This window comes from Penaeus japonicus, unplaced genomic scaffold, assembly GCF_977035675.1.
Source record: "Penaeus japonicus unplaced genomic scaffold, GWHDUDI00000001_assembly GWHDUDI00000002, whole genome shotgun sequence".
NCBI lineage: Eukaryota > Metazoa > Arthropoda > Malacostraca > Decapoda > Penaeidae > Penaeus > Penaeus japonicus.
Window position 1 is genome coordinate 33,489,725 of NW_028234404.1, and position 21,124 is coordinate 33,510,848.

A 21,124-nucleotide genomic window follows, 5' to 3' on the forward strand; every position below is an offset into this window, starting at 1 on the left:
TAATTTCCGCCATGGTATTCTGACAGCGGACGGTTCGAAACTACATATACTAAGCTGTGATTTGTTCGAAACTGTTTCATTCATACGGTCCATACGTCACTCTGAAGCACAGAATAAAGAATGAACATACTGTGTGTTGCTGTGGTATCTGGATAAATACAAAGCGACATCATTTCGTTCCATTTTTAAACAAAGGAAGCGCACCCCCTGTGTTCATATTTAAAGAACAGAAGAACACACAGACGTCATATACAAGCTGTGGTAGATAGTTTCTCCTTCACTCTCCTCTGCATCGTGCAAGATTTACCTGTGACTCTGTTCATACTTACACAGAAGGGACTACCCCCCCCCCCCCTTGACCACAATGTTTACGTATGGCAAGTGAAGCAATTTTATTTTTGTTTGTATTTAAACAAAAGAAGCGTAACAACAGCGTTTCTGTCCGTATTTACTAACTTGTAAAGCTTACTGTTCATTAAGAAGAGAAAAGGAGAGAAAAAACGTAAAATTATGTGTTCATAATTAAACTAAAGAAACACACAAAGATATTTTCCGATTCTCTCTCTCTCCCTTTCCATACATACAAGCCAGAGTTATGGCTATAGTTCTCTCTCTCTCTCTCTCTCTTTTCTTTTCTTTTTTCTTCTCTTCTCTCTCTTCTCTTCTCTCTCTTCTTCTCTCCTCTCTCTTTCTTTCTCCTCTCTCTCTCCTCTCTCTCTTTCTTTCTCCTCTCTCTCTCTCTCTCTCTCTCTCTCTCTCTTTCTTTCTCTCTCTCTCTCTCTCTCTCTCTCTCTCTCCTCTCTCTCTCTCTCTCTCTCTCTCTCTCTCTCTCTCTCTCTCTCTCTCTCTCTCTCTCTCTCTCTCTCTCTCTCTCTCTCTCTCTCTCTCTCTCTCTCTCTCTCTCTCTCTCTCTCTCTCTCTCTCTCTCTCTCTCCCTCTCCCTCTCCCTCTGTCTCTCTCTCTCTTTCCCTCCCTCCCTTCTTTCCCATCCCTTCCCTCCCTCCCTCATTCCCTCTCTCCCTCCCTCCCTCCCTCATTCCCTCCCTCCATCCATCCATCTATCCACACTCTTCCAACGTCTTTGCCGATGCATGGCAACATCAGCATAATCAAAATAATAGGATTGTCAACACTGCTTATGCAATTAATAAGTACAATGGTTGTGGCTGCGAATCATAAAGATATTAATTATCCGCAGGGAGGGTAGGGGAAGGGGGGGAAGGGGGGAAAGGGGGGGGAGTCATCCATTTAATTAAAAAGGTGATTAAACATTAATGCATTCACGATCTGTATGTAAAGCTACGTTTCTTATGCAATGGCGTGGCTTTTTTTCTATATGCAAGATCATGATAATGTGAAGGATATTTTGACATAAATGGATGAAATAAATACAAGGAATGTATAATCAAATGCAAAACTAATTTAGGAGATATGTTATTTTTCTTCCCCTCCCTCCCCACCCCCAACCCCAACCCCTACACCTACCCCCACTTTCCTACTCCCACTACACGCCCCTCCCCCTTCCCCCCCTCCTCCTATATTCCCCTTCCTCCTACCCCACCTCTCCCTTCCCTTACCCCACCCCCCTTTCAATCCTATCCCCCTTATCTACTTCCCATTAAACCCTCCCCCTCCTCCCCCCCTCCTTCCCACTAAAACCCTCCCCCTCAGCCCCCAACTCCCCTCCTTCCCATCCCCTCACCACTCCCACCTCTCCCTCACCACCCCCTCACCACCCCCACTTCCCCCTCACCAACCTCACCACCCCCACCTCTCCCCCTCACTCCCCCTCACTCCCTATCCCCGGCCCCCGCCCCCCGCAACCCATTCCATAAGGAAAATTCGTAAAGATGATTCCCAGCGGACTGTAACACACAATTGGCATATCGATCCGTTGACATAATGATGAGGTAGGGCACAGCTCTCTCGGGGAGGCGGGGGAGGGGGGGGAGGCCGGATGAGGGGAAGAGGAGGAAGGGAGGGGGGGGAGAAGGCCGGATGAGGGGAAGAGGAGGAAGGAGGGAGGGGGAGGAGGGGAACTCTGGAAGGAAGGCCGCGGAGGGGAGGGAGAGAGGGAGGAAGGGAGGGAGAGAGGAAGGGAGGGGGGGAGGGGGGAGAAGGGGGATTTGGGGACTGACCACTGACCACGACCAAGCTACTATAATTGTCCCGCAATATGACTATTGACCGGCACTTGTGGGCTAAGACCTTGCAGGAGGGAAGGAGGGAAAGGGATGGAGGGAGGAGGGATGAAGGGAAGGGAGGGAAAGAGGGAAAGGGAAGGTGGGAAGGGAGGGAAAGGGATGGAAGGAAGGGAGGGAAAGGGATGGAGGGAAGGAGGGAAAGGGGTGGAGGGAAGGAGGGAAAGGGGTGGAGGGAAGGAGGGAAAGGGAAGGAGGGAAAGGGAGGGAAGGGAGGGAGAGAGGGAAAGGGGTGGAGGGAAGGAGGGAAAGGGATGGAGGGAAGGGAGGGAAGGAGGGAAAGGGAGGAGGGTGGAATTGAAGAAAGGAAGGAAAGGAAGGGAGAGAAGAGAGGTGGTAGGTGGGGGATGAAGGGAAAGAGAGAATGAATGAGGGATGGAGTGAAAGGGAGGAAAACGGGGAGCAGCGATGAGGAAAGAGTGAGAGAAAGAGAGAAAAAAGAGAGAATACTCCCACGAAAAAGAGAAACAATATTTCCAATACTCGTACAAGTCCTATCTATAGATAGATAGATATTTATTCATTTATTTGTCTCTCCGTTGAGATACCCACAACCTTTCTTTTTTTATCTTAGTTCTCTCATTCGTACTTGATCAACCTCGCAGCAAAGAGGGGAAGAGAGAGACAGAGATAATTACTATTGTTAACGTTTGAATGTCTCGATGGATAGAGGGTACCAGTGCCTTGCATTCTTTCTTTGCTTCTCTCTTCCTCTTCCTTTTTTTCTTCTTTTTCTCTCTTTGCTTTTTCTTTTCCTTTTCTTCTTTTTCTAAGAGAAAGAGAGAAAGAAAGAGACAGAGAAAGAGAGGAAAGGAGCCAAAGCAAGAGAGAAAGAGAGACAGTAGTTATATATGTGTGTGTTTGTTTGGGTCGTTCTTGCCCTTCGTTACAAATTACTTTTTTCCCTCCCTATTATGAGGCTTGCCCCCTTCCCCTCCCCTCCCCTCCCCTCCCCTTTTTACTTCCATACCTTGCCTCCCCTCACAACCCCTCCCCTCTCCTGATTCTCCTCCCTTTCCCCTTCTCCCTTTTCCTTTTTTCCTGCTCCCCTATCTTCCTCACCCTCCATCTACTTTCCCTCCCTTCACCTCCCCTCCCCTCCCTTCTTCGCTTCCTTCCCCTTCTGGTTCACCTCCCTTACTTTCCCCCTGTCCCCTGCCCCTCCTCCCCCCCTCCTTGCTTACCTGCTTCCCCTTCCACATATACCCCCCGTTCGTCCACTCACCTTCCCTTCCCTCTCCCTCTTACTCCTTTCTCTCCCATTCTCTCCTTTACCCTCCCCTCATCTCCCCTCTCCTTACCCTCTCCTCCCATTCTCTCTTCTCCCTTCCCCTTCCATTCTTCCCTTCTCTCTCCTCATCTCCCTCCCCATCTCTTCCCCTTCCCTCCTTCCCCTTTCCTCCCCTTCATCCCCAACTCTCCTCGAATAATAAGAATAGATAATAATAAAAGAAAAAAATAATAAGACGTACATAAATATAAGAAAGAACAGAATACAAACACAAAGAAAGAAAGAAAGAAGAACAGAATACAAACAAAAAGAAAGAAAGAAAGAAGAACAGAATACAAACACAAAGAAACAAAAAAAAATGGAAAAACAAAAGTGAGAGAGAGAAAAAAAAAGAGGAAACACGAATTGCGAATCATTTTGTTTGGTCGCCTCCCCGCCAGGTCGTCAGATATAATTAGCAAAGGAAATGACTCAGATTAGATAAAAAGTCTGATAGTAATAAAAGGAGGGGGAGGATAACAAACATCTAATAATTGACCTGTTTCGTAATTGACTGATGGAAAGCGGGGTAGGGGGGGAGGGAGGGAGGGAGGAGGAGGAGGAGGAGGAGGAAGAAGAGGAAAAGTGATGGGGGAAGGAATAAGGAGGGGAAAGGGGGATGAGGGAGGAGGAGGAGGAAGAAGAGGAAAGGTGATGGGGGAAGGAATAAGGAGGGGAAAGGGGGAGGAGGGAGGAGGAGGAGGAGGAAAGGTGGACGCAGTGAGACGAAAGAGGTGGTTTAGGGGTGGAGGGGAGGGAGGAGGGGGATGGGGAATAAGGAGGGGAAAGGGGGAGGGGGATGAGGGAGGGGAGAGGGCGAAAGAGAAGGGGTTAGGAGGGAGGAGAGGAAGTGGGAGGAGGGAGGGGAAAAGGGGAAGGGGAGGGAGGAGGGGAAGGAAGAAGAGAGGAGGGAGGGGAAAGGGGAGGAGGAGGAGGGAGGGGAAAGGGGAGGAGGAGGGAGGAGGGGGGTGTATGGTTGTGGGAATACATGTATGTACAAACGTGACGAACACACATATGGAGATAGGTATGTTTGTTATTATATGTGCATGATTATGCTGTCAATTTGTGTATATGTGTATATGTGTGTGTATGTGTACGCATACAGACACACACACACATACATACATATATATATATATATATATATATATATATATATATGGATAGGTAGATAAATAGATAGATAGATAGATAGACAGTTAGATATAGATATATAAATGTATATATATAGATATAGATATAGGAATAGATATAGATATAGGAATAGATATAGATATAGGAATAGATATAGATATAGGAATAAATATAGATATAGGAATAGATATAGATATAGGAATAGATATAGATATGAGTGACTGTGTACACATACACATTATTCAGCTGTTGTTATTACCATCATTATCATTTTCATCATCATAGTTATTATTAGTAATTATTATTGTTATCATCATCTTTATTATCCTAATTATCATTATTATCAATATCATTATCATTTTCCCTTTACTATGTTTCCTCATTTTTTTTATTATCATCATCATTATCATCATCATCATCAATTTTATCATTATCTCTCTCAAATGGGTATCTTTATTCGACCTTTAGGGAAAAAAAGAGAAAAAAAGCCAAGTCATCATATTTCACAAAGATTAAATGGATTAAATCACCCTTCTAAATTATATGTCTATATGTCAATCTAATAATAGATCATTTCGATTTTCATTTTTCTTCCCTATGAAATATGAATGAATAATCTTGCAACCTTTAATTCTTTAATTGTATTGACATTACAATCATCCTGTTATGCACTGTTATGGTCGTGTTAATTTGGTTATTCCGAGAGGCACCGTTGTAGACTGAATTTTTTTTCTCTCTCTCTTTGTTTCTTCCTCGCTCTGTATTTATGTCTGTTTGTTTTTTATGTTTGTCTTTGTATGCCTGTTTGTGTGTCTGTCTGTCTTTCTCTTTCTTTCTGATTTTATTTTGTGTTTTCTGTCTCTATTTATCCATTTTTCTCTGTCTATTTCTCTCTCTCTCTCTCTCTCTCGCTCGCTCTCTTTCTCTCTATCTATTTATATCTTCCTCTCTTTCTATCTCTCTCTGCCTTTGCTTCTCTCTCTCTCTCCCTCTCCCTCTCCCTCTCTCTCTCTCTCTCTCTCTCTCTCTCTCTCTCTCTCTCTCTCTCTCTCTCTCTCTCTCTCTCTCTCTCTCTCTCTCTCTCTCTCTCTCTCTCTCTCTCTCCCTCTCCCTCTCCCTCCCCCCCCCCTCCCCTCTCTCTCTCTCTCTCTCTCTCTCTCTCTCTCTCTCTCTCTCTCTCTCTCTCTCTCTCTCTCTCTCTCTCTCTCTCTCTCTCTCTCTCTCTCTCTCTCTGCCAACTCCCTCGTCACGAATGTAAACAAGTCCGCCATTAACACCCCTACCTACCCCCCTTCCCCCTCCCACACAGGCTTAGTTCTTATAATGCATTCTAATTGTTTGTAGTTAATCAGTAAATGCGATATTAATTGATTCCTATAATTTTGTTAGGACTAAATCAATTACGTGTAACAGGAGTATAAGGTATATTGTTATAAATGTTGTATTTAGATTTGATTCAGCTAGTTATTTTCTTAATAAAGTTATATTCCATATTGACTCAGTTAATAAGAAATTTCAGCACTTTAATTCTAGTTAGAAATGATTTGATATTCTAGTAAACTACAGAAAGAAATGGAATAATGAATTACAAAGGAATTAAGGTAACCGGTAAATCTTCACTATAATGAAGCGTTCCGTAAATAGTGAAAAATATATTAGATATTAATTAATATCATATGATGCTGGTTGGTGATCGTTAATAATAATAATGATATTATTAGTATCTTTTTTTGTAAATTTTCTTTTCTTTCATTCGTACCGTTCTTACACACCATGTTTATTCACATACCCCATACAGATTTGAAAGAATAGAAAAACAGATAAACGGCTCACATTTATTCTCTCTAACCATGCAAAGATTAAGAGAAAAGGATACATGCAAGATAAATTGATAAGAGAGTTTATGTACCATTACTAGTTTTTTTTTAAATTTTTATTATTATTATTTTTTTTTTTTTTTTTTTTTGGGGGGGGGATGATTATGGTTCATCAGTTATACGGTTTACAAAATTACGAAATGTGTCGAAATGCATGGTGGCTTTGTTGAACCAGAATGATGAAAATATGTACTAATAAATACTAATGATAGTGGCAGATCATCCACTGATTTTTAAAAATCATCTACTGTATTTTTTTCTTCTTTTTATATCCCTGTATATTGTAGTTTGGGTTTCTCCAAGGTAGACTTCTGTTGCCCGTCTTTCTTTATGTATTTGAAAGTCTGGCTACATATATCAGGTCCTTTACAATTTGTCTGGTCATATTTGATCTATAAGTGACGATTCCTGTAATATAGAGTTCTGAATTGGCGATCCTATGTCTGAAGGTAATCACTTGTTATCGATTCTGTAACACATATCTGTTACTAAGTGTAACAAAGTATAACCAAGAGGACTGGGTGAGGCCTCTGCCAGTGGACAGGAATTTTGTTATTATTGTTATTTTGATAAGGAAGTGTTCTTGCATAACATATTATCATGGGACAAGATTATGAGACAAAACTGCTTTGTCTTGAGTGTAATTTTTTTTTTTTTTTGATAATTTCTTTTCGTCATTATTTTAAACGTTCTGCAAAGGGAGAAAATATATCAAAGAAGGCTGACTCTTTTGAAGTAAATTGATATATGAATAGAACAAAGGACGGAGGGAACATTAACCTGGCAGTCTAGTGTGTTAGCATTAGCGGGGGACAAAATCATTACTGAGTGTTGTCTTTATTCCGAATTCCGAAAGATCCTTGATGAAAGTGACTGGTCACAGATATGGGGCTTAATTACCTTGTACGGGAATATACCACTTATTTATTTATTTATTTTATTATTATTATTATTTTTTTTAATTTATTTATTTATTATTATTATTATTATTATTATTATTATTATTATTATTTTACAGGAATGGAGGGTATGTATAGTATATACACTTATATGTCATTATCTTTTTTTTTTCAATTGTATATACAAAATAAACTTGATTTATCGACAAGGCTTTCTTATGATATTCGCGAAGTAGAAACAATAATAAACCTATTTTTTTCCATCAAGTGAATCCTAAGTCATCCAGGTATGGCAAAGTAAATCTTGCAAAATAGGAAATTGTTGAGTAATCTTTTCGAAGAAACTGCTTGCATGTGTACTGTAGCTTGTACAGGAATATTAATGGTAGAAAGCGTGTTTACTCTAACCTTATGATATTTTCGCGTGTCATTAGCGGTGTGACATTATGCGTTTAAACAGACCCAAAAACTATTTATGCATTTTACAAGTTCGAAAGACTTGTAAAAAAAAAAAAATCAATACCCCCGGGTATCTAAATCCCAAAAGTGTCAACCGAAGGAGGAAAAAGTACTATCTCATTATTTTTTTTATTTTTTTTAAGGGATTTTTTTTTGGGGGGGGAATTTTTTTTTTTGGGGGGGGGTTGAAAGCGAGGGAATGACCATAATTGGATAGTGTTATTTCCATATCATTTTATACATTGTTTTTTAATTATGCTAAGATAAACTTTAAGAATAAATATTGGCAATAGGTAGATAAAAATGATGGTCTTATAATAACAATAACACTACTACTACTAATGATGATAATGACAATAATTTTAATAACAACATATGAACACTGAATGGAGAAAAAGGGAGACAGAGTTAGACAGCGAAAGTGAGAGAGAGAAAGGTAGAGAGAGAGAGTTAGGAAAGAGAGAGAGAGAGAAAGAGAAAGACAGAAGGAGAAAGGTAGAAAGAGAGAGAGAGAAAGGTAGAAAGAGTGAAAGAGAGAGAGAAAGGTAGGAAAAGAGAGAGCAAGAGCGAAAGGTAGGAAAAGAGAGAGCAAGAGCGAAAGGTAGGAAAAGAGAGAGCAAGAGCGAAAGGTAGGAAAAGAGAGAGCAAGAGCGAAAGGTAGTAAAAGAGAAGGAGAGAGAGAGAAAGGCAGAAAGATAGAGAAAGAAAGAAAGGCAGAAAGATAGAGAGAGAGAAAGGCAGAAAGATAGAGAAAGAAAGAAAGGCAGAAAGATAGAGAGAGAAAGAAAGGCAGAAAGATATATAGAGAGAGAAAGGCAGAAAGATAGAGAGAGAGCGAGAAACAAGGAGAAGAAAAATAGCACGCGAGAAACCCCAAAGGCTACTTTCCCATTCCCATAAACCATACGGGGTTAGAAGCCAAAAGCCATAAATCCCACAAAGTCTTAGCTTGGCGTCTCCTCCTGAGAAATGGTGTTGGATCCTTTCGTTTCGCGGTAGACTCGATCCCTTCCTTGGGTGTGGAATCTATTACTTCGCTGTTATCGTTTCGTGTCTGTTTTTTTTTTTTTCTTCTTCTTTTTTTTTTTTTTTTTTTTTTTTACTGGAGGTATTTTTTTTTTTTTTTTATCGTTGTTGTTTGTAGTAATGGTTTGGTTTTAATAATGGTTTAATATTAGTGATGATAACTTATTATTGTCATCATTAGTGGTGGTAGATAGAGTTTTTCTAGTAGTAGTAGTAGTAGTAGTAGCAGCAGACGGTAGTTTCTATTATCATTATTACTATTATTATTATTATTACTATTAAATAGTGGTTATTATTAAAGTAGCTGTAGTAATGGCTATTATCACTATCATTATCAGTAGTAGTAGTAGTAGTAGAAGTAGTAGGAATTATAGTAGAAGTAATAGCAGTGGGTAATGATTATCACTAGTAGTGAGTAGTAGTGATTGCGGAATATAATATGATTCAGTTCACTAGGACTAATTTAAAGAATAATTGAATGACAAATAGGCACAGTGATAATCATAATTACTATATTTCTTGCCTTGTGAAGCTTATTCATATTCTTTCATAAATGGAGGCGTGTGTGTGGGCGTGAGGGCGTGAGAATTAGAAGCTTGTTTATTCTTAATGAAATTGATGTAACATTAGAAGTTGTGGTCGTGATCCATTAGTAATGACAATAGAGATAGTGGTTATGATACTGTTGCTTGTAGTGAAGGTGTGGTTGTGGTAGTGATTATGATTGTATTAGTTCTGGTAGTTATAGTGGTAGTAGTAGTAGGGATAGTAATTAAAATTATTTTTAGTGTTTATTTTGTTTGTATACCTATATATACTTTATTACTGATGTCTTTGTATGACGTTTTTTAGTTGTATGTTTAACCGACCACAACTGTTTCTTTTTTTGAATTCTGCTTCTAATGCGACAGTTTCCAAAGAACTACATCAAGGGATATACTAATCAGATGATTAATTGTATTTTCATCCCGATTATATCCTCTAATTTCAAAATCTAACGGAACTTTGCCTTACCGAGTAAAATCGTGTTATATTTCGTGCGGAATTTTCGTTTAACAAACAGAATATTCATAAATAACGATTTTTTTTTACATATACATAGCGTTCGTACATATCGAATTTAACGGTATAAATAACCTATTTCCTTTTCGACTTACGGACACGATAGCTAAGTCCTTACTCAAAAACGCAGGGTACGCTGTTTCAGTTTTAAGTTTTTTTTTTATCTCTTTTTTTTGTTCTTTTTTTTTTTGTTCTTCACTCATTCTTAAACTCATGTCAGTTTCTTTCATGTCTTTGGCAGTGACAGCGTAAGTTGACTTGAGTTGAACCAACCTGAGCGTTTCACTGACTATATTTTCTGCGTATAAACTTTTGTATATAGTTTCGTTTCGTTTTAAATTGTTTGCGGAGTTCTGGAATACAGTAGACTGGAAATATCTTTCTATTTTCACTTTACGAGTGTGCGCGCACGCATACACGAATGACATACACACACACACACACACACACACACACACACACAAACAAACTCACACACACATATAATCAAATCGATAGATTAATAAATGGACAGATAAATAGAGATATGTACATACATACGTTCTATGTACAGTACACACACCAACGCATGTATATAAGCATTAGTACAATATTAGTGACCAGCGTTGAATACCCTTTCATCGTCCCTATATATATCAAACGCCAAGTCAAGTTTTATTTGCTTTCTGCAGTCTTCTCAGTCTTTTAAATCCCAATGCATGAATGCCTTTTATACAGACAAATAACAATTTGTCTTTCGTTTGCATGTTCCACGGAAGTGCAGATTCTCGCCAATCTCATGAATTATTAGGTCTAATTTTGAATAATTGGTCGTATTTTCCTTTCTTCTCACAAGCTACCGACGTTCCTGCCACCGTCATGAAGGTGCCCTAGCATTTTCTTGGTCAATTCGATATTTAAGGAAAGTTTACATGACGTCTATCACGAAGATAAGGCGCGAAAAAGCTAATAGCTGGTCCGCCATCTTTGTTTACATTCTGGTGTTATTTCGGGGTCTAGAAATCTTTGTTATTTTTAACGCAAATACATTTAATTGATGATGATTATTAGTGCAGGTACTACGTGTTGCTGTTGTCATTAATAATGACTACTATGTCATTATTATCATCATCGTTTTTCTCGGATGTATGTCTTTGTTATTATGGTTATTATCATTGTTATTGTCGTTGTTTCTTGTTTTTTTTTACATTTGTTATTACTATCACAACTAGTTCCATGTTGATATATCACTACAAGGTTTGTTATTTTACCGACGACCCAAGAATATTAAATTACTAAACGATTTACGGCCCTCAATACCGGGACAAAGTATTTATAATTGTCTCAAAGTGGAGATGTTTAGGATTAAATCTTTACGAAGTCTAGAAACCATACCCACAAAAATGGCAGCCCGTTTTAAATTTTAAACACCGTTAGCGATCAATGAATTCCCTGTATTTCTTTTTTCCAAACAATCATTTCAGAACAGTAAATCATGTTTATATAGAAGGAAGGATAAAAGATATATATATATATATATATATATATAGATATAGATAGATAGATAAATATATAGACAGATAGATATAAATTCACGATGAGCAGAAAAAGTGAGCACGTATTTAGAAATATCAGGGATGGAATCTATAAAATGATTGAATTATCTGTTTTTCTCCCTATAACTCTTTCTGTTTATCTATCTACTTATCTATCTATCAATTTACCTGCCTATCTATCTAGATTTACTTTTCTGGATATCTGTTTATCTACGTATGTGTTTTCTTCTCAGTCCGTCTTCTACACACACATTAACACACACACACACACACACACACATACACACACAGACACACACACATATATATATATGTATATCTATATATATATCTATATATATATATATATATATATGTATGTATGTATGTATGTATGTATATTCTATGTATATTATCATTATCATTATTTGTTATAACCTATTACCATCATACATTATTGATACTAGTATCGGTATTAACATCATAATTAACACCGCTATCACTAATATCATCATTATAGTCATTGTCATTACCATGATTATTATTATCATTGATATGAATAACAGCCACTATTATAATTAGCATGACCTTCCTCACCCCTTTCGAAATATTGCACGTTTTTTTTTATTTTCTTTTATTGCATTTTGTAGTTTTTGAGTGCAATTTACGAGCTGTCTGGGGGTAGGGAGGTGGGGGTGGGGGTGGGGGTGGAGGCAGGTCTGTGATTATAGATTATGAATTAAAGTTGTTTTGTATTATTTTTAATGGAAGGTATAAATGGGAGGAGAGAGAGAGAAAGAGAGAGAGAGAGAGAGAGAGAGAGAGAGAGAGAGAGAGAGAGAGAGAGAGAGAGAGAGAGAGAGAGAGAGAGAGAGAGAGAGAGAGAGACAGACAGACAGACAGACAAAGAGAGAGAGAGAGAAAGAAAGCCCTGTGTATATGTCTGTGAGTGTGTGAATTCAGACATGAATAAGTAAATAAGGAAGAAATTTATGACAGTAACTCTTAAATGTAAGTGAAGAGATGAGTATACCCGACATCTCACTTGAATTTGACGAATATACTTGTATACGAGAGTGTGAAATTGCGAATTTCGGACAATATTTATGTCAAATACTTTTTCGTGAAGTCAATCCTGGTTTAAAACGGATTTTAACAGAGTTTAGCTGTATTTATTGCATTCCAATACCTCTGAGGATATATCATACAAATATGTGTATTTTTGTTTATATGTACATATATATGTGTACATATGTGTGTGTGTTATATATATATATATATATATATATATATATATATATATATATATATATATATATATATATATACATATATATGTATATATGTATATATATAAATAGATAGATAGATAGATAGATAGATTGATAAATAGATTGATAGATAGATATAGATTTAGATAGATAGATAGGTATAGATAGATAGATTGATAGATAGATATAGATTTAGATAGGTATAGATAGATAGATAGATATAGATTTAGATAGATAGGTATAGATAGATAGATAGGTAAATATATAGATAGAAATACACAATACGGATGTGATTATATGCAAGCATGTACATTTGCGTAGGTGTGTCTGAATACATACACACCAATGGCATTACGTTAATAATTCTATATACATATATATATAAATAAGACATCATTCTAACCATATTTTTTCTGTTTCTCTTTTCAGGCATTAAATGGTTTCTTAGTTATACTAGACTGTGAAGGGGAAGTTTTTTTCGCAACACATAACATTGAAAGTTACTTAGGCTTTCATCAGGTAAGTTATTTTTTCTCGTAGTTTAATGTATTTTTTTTTATTATTATTATTAAATTGACATTTAATAGTATTAGATTGGATTGAATTAAATGTGTGACTTGTGTTAATTGTATAGGATTTTGTTTTCAGTTTTGTAGGTTGCATTGATTTGCAAGAATATGAGCTTGTGAGGTGTATGTAAGGTCGTATGCGAACATTGATAGGCTAACAGGCATACATGCATGCATGCACACACAGGCATGTAGGTACATGCACTGTATATGTATTGTATGTATGTTCATATATACATATATGTATACACACACACTCACACACACACACACACACGCACACACACATATATATATATATGTGTGTGTGTGTGTGTGTGCTAGTGTGTGTGTCAGCGTGCCAGTGCGTGTGTTAGTGTGTGTGTGTGAGGGACCCAGCATGCGAGCCCCAACCCTCCACCTCAGCAGCTAACGCGGAACATTGTCTATAATTTCCCTCTCCTCCCGACGAGATATAACCCCAAAGATTAAAAAAAAAAAAAAAAAAATTAGAAGCGAAGAGAGATAAACTGATCGCGCGACGAGATACAAGGCCCGATCCCCAGAATAAATAATCAAGCGAAGGCGAGGTATCGGTCGCGATCGGTTCGCCGGATCGGTTGCCTCGGCGTCTCGGGCCGCGGTCGCCGTTTCGGACGGATGTATATGAGGCTCGTAAAGCTGTCGCGAGATAATGAAGACGTCGAGTCGAGGCCGCGCGCCGCCGGGATCCGCGGGCGGGAGGGATCCGCACCCCATGGGATCGCCTTTTATTAATTCTCCCACTTACCATATGCCGAGGCGGCGGGGCGCGCGCGGTCGCCTCCTCGCCCGCGCCGGGACAAGGGCGGAAGTCGCGCGGCGCCTCCCGGGACGGGTTACGGCGCTCTTGCCCGCCGCGCCCTCCGCACCCATCGCGCGCAGCGGGGGGCCGCGAGATTTATTTCGACCGGAGGAACGCGGCGAGCGAGCGGGCGGCCGCCTTCGACAGCGTGGGCGCCGTTTAAACGCATAATGACTTTGTATCGGCGTCGCTCCGAGGGGGTGATCGCCCGGGCGCCTCTCGGGGGGGGAGGGGGGGAGCAGGGGCCGTAGGTGAGTGAGTGTGGGGGGGTGGGGCGCCCTGGCTCCGGGATAATAGATATCGCCGGGGAGGACCAGCGAGATGCCCGGCCGTGTGCGTGCCCGATGCATATAAACGGGGCGCCGCAAGACTGATGAGTAGTAATTGAGGTATCGCAGATGATGAACACGGCGAGGGTCAAGCGCGCTCGCCCGACAGAGAGAAGTATGGCCATCGTTGAGGGAACTAATTCGGTCATCCTTAGGAGGAGGAGGAGGAGGAGGGGGAGGAGGAGGAGGGGAAGGAGGGGGAGGAGGAGGAGGGAGAGGAGGGGGGAGAGGAAGCTGGGAGGGGGAAAGAAGGGAAGATAGGTAGGGGGTAAGGGATAAAGAGGGGGGGTAAGGGTGGGGGTTAGGGTAGGGGGTGGGGGGAGCCTCCTCAATACACCTCGTTTTCGGGTTATGGAGACGCTGCTAGTTAAAGAGTGCTTTCCTTGAAGGTGTTTGCTCGGGTATCGACTCTCACTCGCACTCGGGGAAAGAAAGGGAGGGGGAGGGGGAGGGGAGGAGGAGGGGGAGGGGAAGGGGGAAGGAATAGGGAGCTTTCTACGTAAGTCGGGCTTTTGGAAATGAAGCTCCAGGTGCTTGGCTGCTGTTGGGGTGATATATGTGAGCTTTAGCATGTATACAAGCAAACACATGTGCCAACATTCACGCCAACGCTCGCCTAGGGACATAACATACGGGCACCTGAAATGTAAATAGATACATGATATTATCATAATTATTATGTGAATAGCTAGAAAGAGAGCGATAGAGAGAGAGAGAGAGAGAGAGAGAGAGAGAGAGAGAGAGAGAGAGAGAGAGAGAGAGAGAGAGAGAGAGAGAGAGAGAGAGAGAGAGAGGGAAAGAGAGAGAGAGAGAGAGAAAGAGGGGGAAAGAGAGAGAGAGAGAGAGACAAAGACAGAGACAGACAGAGACAGAGAAAGAGAGATAGAGAACAAGATAGAATGAAGAATAGATAGATAGGCAGATAACTAGATGGAATGAACGATAAATATATAGACAGATAGAAAGATAGATAAGCAGATAAACAGACATACTAAGAACAACAAATACTTTACGATTTCGCTACACATACACGCAAACTAACCCATAGCCTATGACGGTTAACTAGTCATTAAATATATTTGTGTGTGTATGTGTATATATATATATATGTATATATATGTGTGTGTGTGTGTGTGTGTGTGTGTGTGTGTGTGTGTGTGTGTATTATATATATATATATATATATATATATATATATATATATTATATATATATATATATATATATATATATATATATATATATATATGTATGTATGTATGTATACACATATATATATGTATGTATACACATATATATACTGAATGCGGCAAGACTTCCTTCACTAAAAGCCAATGATGGGAATGGTAGTCCACTGCATTGCTGTCTTATTATACAGAGTTAAGACGTTTGTTAAGGGATCAGGACCTATTATTAGAGTAATGCTAACTCAAAGCACCTCTTTGTTACGGTCTGGTCTCGAAAGTAAGATCCTGTTGGAATAATTAGTATTAGTATTGTCTTTATCATTTATGTTTTGGTATTGATGTTATTTATCATTGTTGTTTTTTACTGTCAATCTCGTTTTTTTTTTTTTTTTTTTTTTGGGGGGGGATTATCATGATCATTGCCATTATCATCATTATTATTATCACTTTTATCATCACTATCATTAGTTGGTTTATTTTTAATCTTATCATTATCATTGTTTTTTATAATCACTCTTGTTATATCTATCATTTTCATCATTTCAATTATCCTCATAATGATGATTATCGTTATTATCATCATTACCATTGTTATAGCTCTTTTGTTATCGCCACTGCAACCATCCCTCCTTCCCTTATGCAACAACCTTTCCCTTCCTAAATAACATCAAAACATCAAAACCAAAACATAAAAAAAAAAAAAATCCCTTTCAAAAGTTCATAGCTTAACATGGGAAGAAACGATCACCTCTAAAATTTAATATTACTTTTTCATATATGGGATAAAGCCTCATATAACTCAATGGCTTATTGGTATTAGAGAAGCTATAATGTTATCACTGTTGGAGTTATCATTATAGTGATCTTATAGCTCGGTCGATCATGAGCTGAGTTTGTTCTTCTCTAACTAATGGTGATGGGGGTGGTTCTCCATCTTTTTTTTTTTTTTTTTTTTTTTTAAGATGATGGTGATGATGAAAATGGGATAGGTATATACAGATGCATTAGGGAATTGGCGATTTCATGATGATGCACAGTATATATATATATATTTATATATAGGAATATATATATATATATATATATGTATATATATAGAAAGTATATAGGAATATATATATATTAGGAAGAATATAGGAATATATATAAGAAGTATTTCTATATAGGACGTCATTTGTTTTGCTGTGCTGATGTAGAGAGAGCAAGAAAGAGAGGAAGGATGGAAGAAAAGAGAGAAAGAGAGAAGGGTGGGGAGAGGAGAGGGAGGGATAGAGAGATAGAGAGAGAGAGAGAGAGAGAAGTGGGGAAGGAGGAGAGATGTGCCCACGAGAGAGAGAGAGAGAGAGAGAGAGAGAGAGAGAGAGAGAGAGAGAGAGAGAGAGAATCGAGAGAGAGGGTTAGGGAGAATCGAGAGAGAGAGGGTAAGGGAGGACCGAGGTGGGGGGTGGGGGGGGGCGTTGGCATTTTACGTCCCGTGGCTTTGATGATCTCGACTCATGTAAAGATTTCATTAACTTTATTTTACGACTTGAGAAAAAAAGAAAAAAAAAATTATATATGTATTAGTCGAGGTACGAGAAGACGATATATTGGAAATCCCGATCGATAAATAGATAGAGAGGCAAGGAGATAGATAAGTATATAGGTAAATTGGTAAATAGAGAAGAGAAAGGTATGGGTATATAGTTAAATGATTAGATTAATAAAGAGATTGATTGGTAGGTATGTGGGTTTATCGATAGGTAGATAGATAGAGATAGAAAGATAGAGATAAGGAGCCAGATGAAGATATAAATAGACAGAAAGAGAAGTAGACGCAGAGGAAAGAAGAGATAGATTGATAAATAGATATATAGGTGGATAAAAGACTAAATATTACAGTGCTTCCAGAGTGTCTGCTCAAGCGCTCATTTCCGTTAATGTAGCATGTTTGTTAGAAATGTAAATTACGTTACACACGTTGTTTTGGTCTATGCTGTTTGTGTTTAGTAAGATATCTCTGTTTGTTTGTGTTTGTGTGTCTTTTATTGGTATTTTTTGTTTGTGTATTTATTCTATATCTTCATCCGCCTTGGTTTTCATAGTCTGTTTCCTGATTCGCTTTTATGTTCTATCTCTCTCGCTCTCTCTCTCTTTATGTATCTTTATCTCTCGCGTGCACACATCTTCCCTCCTTCCCTACTTCTCTCCCTCCCTTTTCCTCCCTACTCTCTACTTTTCCTCCTTCCCACCCCCTTTCTCCCACCCACATTCCCTCCCTCCTTCCCTCCCCCCCTCTTATCTTCCCTCTTTCTACTCTCCCTCCCACCCTCCTTCTCCCTCGTTCCCTCCCTCCCACCCTCTTTCCCTCTATCCCTCCCTCCCACCCTCTTTCCCTCTCTCCCTCCTTCCCACCCTCCTTCTCCCTCCCTCCCTCCTTCCCTCCCTCTCTCCCTCCTTCCCACCCTCCTTTTCCCTCCCTCCCTCCCTCCCACCCTCCTTTTCCCTCCCTCCCTCCTTCTCCCTCCCTCCCTCTCGTGCGCATATCTTCCCTCCCGCAACACCAGCCATCGAGTGAGCGCGAATTATCACGTGATGCATCAGCCTCGCTTCGACTTACCGGTGAAGATTCAATGTTTTATTCATGCTTCGCTGAATGGGGCAATTACTTTACATTAACAAGTGGTACATACCTAGGGAGAGACAGGACCCCTTTTTGGAGGAGTGTGAGATGTGGGGGGGAAGGGGGGAGGTGGGGAAGGGGAGGGGAGGTGGGGGGAAGGGGAGGGGGAGGTGGGGAAGGGGAGGGGATGGAGGGTAGGAGGAGAGGGGAAGAGAAGGGAAGGGGGTAGGGGGTAGGAGGGAAGGGGAGGTGGGAAGGGAAGGGGAGGAAGGGGAAGAGGGCAGGTGGGAAGGGGGAAGGGGAAAGGGGGAAGGAGGGAAGGGGAGGGAGAGTAGAAGGGGGAGGGGGAAAGGGGGAGGGGAGAGAAGAGGGTAGGAGAGAAGAGGGTAGGAGGGGGAGGGGAGGGGAGGGTGGGATATGATGTGCTAGTGAGGGAAAGGGGTGGGGAGGGAAGAGTAAGGGGGAGGAGAAGGGAGAGGTTCTAAGCTGAAGGGAGGGGAAAGGGGTGTTGGTAAGGGGGGTTAGGGATAGGGAAAGGATAGTAGCGAGAAGGGGAGGAGAGGAAAAGAGAAAGAGGAAGGAGAAAGAGGAAGAGGAGCAAGCCATAGATGAAAGGTGGGAAAGCGGTGTGTGTGTGTGTGTAGGGGGAGGGGTAGGGAGGGTGAGAAGGGGTGAAGAAGAAGGGTCAAAGGGGGGAAGGAGGGGGGGAGAGGGAGATGAGTCATTTGGTTCTGCCGCCTCTCACACAAGGAATATGATTGGTTCCTGTTCTTTTTCTTTTGTTTTGTTTCCTTATTTTTTTCTTTATTTATTATTATTATTATTTTTTTTTTTTTTGTTATCTATTCATCATTTTTCTCTACTTTTTATGGATAGGTAAATGTGTACGTGGTCCTGCATTAGGATTTGAAAGATTTTGTTTTTTAAGTGTGTGAAAAGAAAAAGAAAAAAAATGAAAGAATTTTATTTTCATTTGAATAGAAACATAAAGTAATTTTAACTCGTTGATACTTGAAAAAAAAATCACAATCATCGTTATACAAAATGAAAAACAATATTCACGAATGTATGAATACGAATAAGGAACACTATAAAAAAAAAAAAAAAATATTGATATAATGATAACATCCCAAAGGACATACTAATGTTAATGCGAATATAATACCATCTGTGAAAGGACAGCAGACTGGTAATACATCAAGCTCCACTATGAATAAAAAAATCACTATAGTGGCTATGGCCTTCACTATATTGGGATATCCACTACACCAAAAAACAGACTTCACTATATCGCGAAGTCTTCACTACATTGAAAACAGATTTCACTATATTGGATATAGTTTTCGTAATGGGAACAATCAGTTGATATCATATGTGTCGTATTGTGAAGTGGTCCCCATAAATTGCTGTGGTGAAGGGTATGGTGTTTTATGGTGACAGAAGTACAATGGCAGTGGAGTTGTAAGAAGCGATAACATGACAGTAACAATAATGATAGTGTCAGTAGTATAATGCTAATGATAGCTTGTTGAATAACCGAGTATAGTACAAAATGGCAGGTTTTACAGTAATGAAGGGGAAAAAGATATCATAGCGAGGGGCATAATAACAAGTCTTTGACAATAACAGAATCGGGATGTAAAATAAAACATATAAGTATATAATGGATGTCTCTTTTCTGTAGTGTAAAAACCGGAGGCAGGTGTGTTAAACTGTTAAGAGTGTAGTACAGTGTTAAACACCGGTTATTGTGATGTTATCTTTGCAACGATAATGATAATGATATCTTATGTGGTTGTGAAGGGCGGGAAGGATAGGGGGGGGGGAGAGGGAGAGGAGGAGAGGAGGGGGAGAGAGGGGGTAGATCCTTCAAATTTATGATCTTCACGGTTGGAATAAATGCAAAATTATTTTATGAATAATTAGGCGTGTTATGATAGAAGTGGTTGTTACGATGACTTATTGGCAGTTAGAAGTGATGACTAAGACCGTGGTTGTTGAGTGTTAAAGCCTAGTTAGGTTGTTAGCGATGATGAATTGAGTTATAAAAAGAATCTGTTTATGGTTGTTGTGTAACTAAATTTGGTTCTCTGGTGGATGGAAATCAGTCTGTTGTGTAGTAGGATAGAAATTAATGTTTTTTTTTCACTGTAGATGTATAGTGAATGGTGTATTAGGATTAAAAGTAATGTCTATCTGTTTTTTTCACCATATAGGTATATTGAAGGGACCCGTTCGCTATTGTGGGTGTGCGTGTTCGTAGATAACTTATGGTGACGGAATCGTGATGATGAGTTTCTGATGGTGACGTGAGCATATGCTCGTGGTATTGTGTAAACGACTCGTTATATCAACTCTCTGGATTTTGGTTTTCTTTTGTTTAAATCGTATTGTTATTATCATTATTGATCTACAAGTTTTCCGATATATTAGATTATATTAAATAATATATTTATGTATATATGTATATATATACATATATATATATGATATATTTGTAATTATGACAGTTTTGTGATGGCAGTCGTAAAGCGATGATAGTGATTGGATTATAGGTTCAATTTTCGATAAAGGGAATTGGAAAAATATGGGTTTATTGAAATTGGCATACTCGCATTAACAGACACATTTATTTTTTTCAAAATAATAGTTAAAACAAAGCAAAATTATTCAAGTTAGCAGAGTTTGAGTGCATGTATATATATATATATATATATATATATATATATATATATATACATACATACATATACATATATGTGTGTATATATATACATATATATACATATATGTGTATATATATACATATATATGTATATATACATATATCTATCTATCTATCTATTTATATATATTTATATATATTTATATATGTATAATGGGTGTCCCTTTGTAACG

The 21,124-nt window shown here is 39.2% G+C and overlaps 1 protein-coding gene across 2 annotated transcripts in view; it reads left to right on the forward strand.

Annotated features, from left to right (window-relative positions):
- Positions 1-21,124, forward strand: part of ss (aryl hydrocarbon receptor spineless) — a 209,683-nt gene that overhangs the window by 167,068 nt on the left and 21,491 nt on the right. For both annotated transcript variants that reach the window (XM_086549979.1, XM_086549980.1), the window contains exon 4: positions 13,146-13,235. In XM_086549979.1, the coding sequence (XP_086406105.1) occupies positions 13,146-13,235 (90 nt within the window). The remainder of the gene's footprint in view (positions 1-13,145; positions 13,236-21,124) is intronic.